We start from the raw sequence: 1201 nt of genomic DNA, 5'->3' as shown, positions 1-1201 counted from the left end.
ATATCTCTCGTTCCACGGTCCCTTCTGAATCCAGCTTGAACCTCTGGAAGTTCTCTGTCAATGTATGATTGTAGCAGTTTCTGTATTACCTTTAGCAAAACTTTACTCGCTTGAGATATCCAAGAGATTTCCGCATTCCGTTGGGTCACCTCTCTTTGGAATGGGCACAAATATGGATCTCTTCCAATCAGTCGGCCAGATAGTTGTCTTCCAAATTTAGCTGTTACCAATTCTACTCAAATTATTCCAGAATATAGAGGAGGATGGAAAACTTCCTAATACATTTTTTGAAGCAAGCATAACCCTCATGCCCAAACCAGGAAAGGACATCACTAAGAAAAAAAATATAAACCAATATCCCTCATGAACTGAGATGCAAAAATTCTCAACAAAATCCTAACCAACAGAATCCAGCAGCACATCAAAACAATAACAACAACAACAATAAAACATCATTGCAGGGGCCAGCCCTACAGGAACCGGATTCCAGGAGGCAGACCGAGGATTAAAGTGATAGGAGACTCAAGATGGGCATTCACAGATTGGCTAAAAGAATTTTGTAACACTTGCCTAAGCAGGGCAGATGGCAAGGAACTGCATAATTTAGCGGCCGAAGATAAGAGTGAGGCGTGCCTGCAATGTGGCAGGCAAGAGGTGTTTCTGATTGAAGAACTGCTGTGTCCTAAGATTTTTGATCCTGAATTGTTACCTGCTCATTTCCCTAGTCAACCCCATAATCATGACTTTTGTTATAAGTTCTTTGGAGCCATTGAAATGGGTTATCAAACCCAGATGTGAAGCAGAGAGTGCTGTGGGAGGAATGATTGTTGTCAGAGTAGGGTAAGGAAGGTTGCTGACCTCTGCTTCCCTAGGATTTGGCCTTGGGCTGATTTGGAGTTTCATTCTGTTTCCCCCTTGTGAAGCCAGGGGAAATCAGACATGGCTACCATGTAGTTTTTGCAATCAGAAAGAAGAGAGAAGGGAGAATAAATATTTAAGGAGATGATGAGTGAAACTTAAAAATTTTAATGATAAAAATTAAACAACAAATCAAAGAAATTCATAGTAAGATAAATGGAAATAAGATGAAAGTTAATTAGAGACCCCACACATACTTACACATACACGCCCATGGATGTCATGTTCAGGATGGTAAAACTCGAAGAAAATCTTGTAGGCTTTCAGATGAGGGGGGAAAGGC

General features: G+C 40.7%; 1 protein-coding gene across 1 annotated transcript in view; it reads left to right on the top strand.

Annotated features, from left to right (window-relative positions):
• LOC102833997 (disintegrin and metalloproteinase domain-containing protein 5-like) overlaps nucleotides 1-798 on the top strand; it is a 229701-nt gene extending 228903 nt beyond the window's left edge. The window contains exon 15 of the mRNA XM_006859993.1: nucleotides 579-798. Within this exon, the coding sequence (XP_006860055.1) occupies nucleotides 579-798 (220 nt within the window). The remainder of the gene's footprint in view (nucleotides 1-578) is intronic.
• The last annotated feature ends 403 nt before the right edge of the window (nucleotides 799-1201 follow it).

Source organism: Chrysochloris asiatica, unplaced genomic scaffold, assembly GCF_000296735.1.
Source record: "Chrysochloris asiatica unplaced genomic scaffold, ChrAsi1.0 scaffold00035, whole genome shotgun sequence".
Lineage (NCBI taxonomy): Eukaryota > Metazoa > Chordata > Mammalia > Afrosoricida > Chrysochloridae > Chrysochloris > Chrysochloris asiatica.
This window is presented reverse-complemented; position numbering and strand designations above follow the sequence as displayed.